Here is a 3,720-nt window from a genome sequence, read left to right as displayed (position 1 = left end):
AAAAACAAACAAAATTATAGGAAAAGCTTCACGTTAAATTAAATTTAAAATCCATATACCTATGGTATTCAAAGCATGAATAAATATTAATGAAAAAAATTAATACAATATAAAAAAAACACGCAATTTAAATGTTTCGGCTGGCACCAATCAGCCATCATCAATGTAATTTTTAACATAACACTGATATTGCCTTAATGATGATTGGCTGATGCCAGCCGAAAAATATAAATTGTATTTTGTATTAACATTGTACGTTTTTTATTTATTCATGCTTATAATAACACAGGTATGTGGATTTTAAAGAAAAAAATCATTGCTAGATCATTCAAAATTTTAGCATTTTTTTAAAATAAATTCTTCTACAACGATAATAAAATAAACATATAATTAGAATTAAATGAAGATCGCAGAGCTCAATTGGTAAGTATTTCACTAGGATGTTGTGCCTTGCATCACTTGGAACCTTAAAAGATTCTAATAAACAGATGAGCAAGCACGTGCCTCTTGCAGCACGCAGTATAGACTTTTGAAATATGTGATGAAAATACAGTAAGTATTAATTTTTTCTTTCAGGTTTCACTCACCTATTGATGGAAGGAGTTGTTGTGTGTACTCACAGAAATCTGTCACCATCCCACCCACTGTTTAAACTCATGGCTCCACATTTCTTGTACCTTCTTGCTATCAATGCGTAAGTTACTTTCCTGGTATTGTAAAGTAAGTTATGTTAAGTATAATATTTATAGGGTTTTTTAATTCTTTCTAATTTACCATACAGTAACCTGAATTAATTTAGGTGTATTCATTATTCGATGTTATACAGCAGACCAACTGTTTAATGATATAGCAAGTCAAGCGTCATAAACCCCCCAGGTCATATCAGGCTTCGTGTTTCGTAATTACTCAGACTGAATAATTTGAAAGATAAACGTAGACACATTGCTCAATATTATATTTATTAAGATATAAAACAAGTTCTAAACAGTATCTAAATTATTAGATAAAACAACTTTGAAACGAAATTAAAAGTCGCTTGCTAGTACTTTAGAATGGTGACACGGGTTTATGAGAGAGGGGCGTTATACACTGTTGTGTTTTTTTATTTTTCTTAAATATAATAATGTTTATGTGTTATTAATCTAATCCTGAAACACTCTTCAAAATCTGTGCCAATGAGCCTTGAATATGCAGTCCACAACAGAATGTACGGCCAATCAAGGAATGCATTAGGCCTATACGTTACAGATTCTTTTCAGTTTTACCTTTGGTGAAAAGAAAAGAAATCTGTAACATATATCAGTTGATGTTAGTGTTCCTTTTCTGTGACTAAATTATCAAAGTGTACCTTTCAGGAAATTAGCCAGAAATTTCAAAAGGAGGGGAGTATATCATGATATTCGAAATGAACAACTGTGCGAAAGGAAATATTTTATTGTTCCTTCAAAAACTCAAATAATAAATGTATCATATATTCTAACTGAAATAATGTACAAAATGAATTTCAGATTTAAAACATTACAAGATGATACGTCGAGACTTGAGGCTTGCAAACGGGTCTATGACGTTACTGATGTCAACTGCCTCTGTTGAATGGAGGTACGGATGAGCAAGGCTATTCAACCTTGTTTCTCTAGTTCTATTGCGGAGATAAGTTTTCAGGAGGCGTAAAGCAGAAAATATTCTTTCAGGTGTAGCAGTTGACACTGGTATGATCATACCCATCATGAGCAAGACATGTAAAGTTGTAAAAACATTTCTGTCTTACGCTCTAAGTGACTGAAGCAAAGTGTCGCCCCCCCCCCCAGTGGCACAGCGGTATGTCTGCGGACTTACAACGCTAGAAACCGGGTTTCGATACCCGTGGTGGGCAGAGCACAGATAGCCAATTGTTTGTTATGTTGTGTGTCCGGAACACATCTCCATTTAGTACGCCATTGTCTAAATTCTAGCAATCCAACCGTATCATTGCAACCAGTATTATTGCTATGTAGAGATAGAGAGTACAATAATTGTAAAAAACTTTCTTCAGCAACTTGCACTGAAATGCAGGCTGTTGTTAGGTGCAACAATGCCGAAAAGAGCAGCCATTTTGGTTTTTTCATTGAATCGCAATGCCAGCTGATTCAAAATACTGTCAAGAAATGGTGAGAAAATCGTAATTCTAAAGTAGGCATAGTCTGTGTTTGTGTCTGGATATTCAATTGACGAATACACTTTCTGGGTTGATCAAGCTTTAGATGAAGTGGAGTAATAGTATCTTTAAGCCATTTCATAACTTGGGAAAAGCGAATTTCTGGTTGTTTCAGAATTTCATTGAGAACTTCAATTATATCATTCACGCTGTCCATAGCACTTTTCAGATCTGAATTTTTCGTTTGAAGACTTTTGCTTACAGCATTTCTGTTAAAGCACAATGACACTGAAGTAAACAACGCAACTAAAAATGTAATGGAAGTGATACTTTTGAGTAGCATGTTGCCTCTGAATCATCCCATAAGTTGATAGACATAAGTGCTCTTGCCACTGCCACGTAGTTGGATATAAAACTTACTTGTGGTGTAAGTCGTTCCACCCACCTTGTTTCTGACATTGATTGACGTTTGTGGGTAGCAGTGATTTATTTGGTCATGATCTTTTCAAGAACTATTTTTTTCTTTTGTTGCTCCTTGAAAAGAAATTGGTTACTTCTTTAACCACCCCACGGATTGGAGGATGTTTAGAAGACTGAACGAAACGCAAGTTTAGTGCATGAGCACCACAATGATAATAGTCATTAAATGGATAACTGGCCTGCCTGCACAGTAGCATTTGCCCCCATATTTTCTGAACTCATTACACTAGCTCCATCATATCCCTGTCCTATTGCTACAAACAATGAAAGCTGGCAATCACTTAGAGTTGCATTTATTCATGTTTAAACAAAGAGTACATGAAAGATGATATTTTAACTAGAGTTGAAGTACAGGAACAAGATGAAATGCCAACAATATTAATGAACCAAAATTGATTGGAAAAGTCACTGGAAATACAATTGTAAAAATAAAATCTTCGCGAATATCGCTCATCTCTTGATCGAAATATCTTATACATTGTGACAATTATTCAGTGCCAGAAAAATCAGTTCTTTCATCTGATAAAATGTAATAAAAGCCAGCTTGTTGTACTCGAACAATAATTTTCTCTTTTAATTGATTTCCTCATTTAGGTCATTCTGAATTTCAGCTGATGCATAGCATGCATTTCGTGATGTCTTCACTATTTGGTCTTGAAGATGATTATCACCAGCATGTATGCGAAAATTCAGCAATCTTCGAAAGTTTCCTTCGCCTTCTTCCAGTTTCTCTAAATTGATAGTGGCACTATCATTATTACCACGAAGCGGGATATTGTTCTGTCCATAAAATAAAATAGTTTTGACAAATGGTTCTAACCTCCTTCTGTGTTCAGCAGCAGTTTCCGTATATTTGAAGTTGAGTTGTTTGTAAATATCTATTTCCTGTCTTCCCTGCTGCAATAACATATTACATCTTTCTTCTGCAAACTTGTGATACTCAGTGTTCAAGTGAGTTTGTAAACCAACTGTTAATCTATCGTACCTGTCCAACCCCCTTTTTAACCAGTTTGCCAAGAGGAGTACACGTTCTATGATGTACGATATCTGCCCTACACAGATACACATTTTGCAAAACAAACCACCCAGATGTTCACTTTAAGCAA

At 34.8% G+C, this 3,720-nt stretch overlaps 1 protein-coding gene across 1 annotated transcript in view; it reads left to right on the top strand.

Annotated features, from left to right (window-relative positions):
• Positions 1-3,720, top strand: part of LOC106464818 (allene oxide synthase-lipoxygenase protein-like) — a 47,969-nt gene that overhangs the window by 37,988 nt on the left and 6,261 nt on the right. The window contains exons 10-11 of the mRNA XM_022392608.1: positions 577-694; positions 1,509-1,588. Of these exons, the coding sequence (XP_022248316.1) occupies positions 577-694; positions 1,509-1,588 (198 nt within the window). The remainder of the gene's footprint in view (positions 1-576; positions 695-1,508; positions 1,589-3,720) is intronic.

The sequence above is a fragment of the Limulus polyphemus genome, unplaced genomic scaffold, assembly GCF_000517525.1.
Source record: "Limulus polyphemus unplaced genomic scaffold, Limulus_polyphemus-2.1.2 Scaffold1750, whole genome shotgun sequence".
NCBI classification, from domain to species: domain Eukaryota; kingdom Metazoa; phylum Arthropoda; class Merostomata; order Xiphosura; family Limulidae; genus Limulus; species Limulus polyphemus.
The sequence above is the reverse complement of the archived record's forward strand: the minus strand, read 5'-3'. Positions and strand labels throughout refer to the sequence as shown.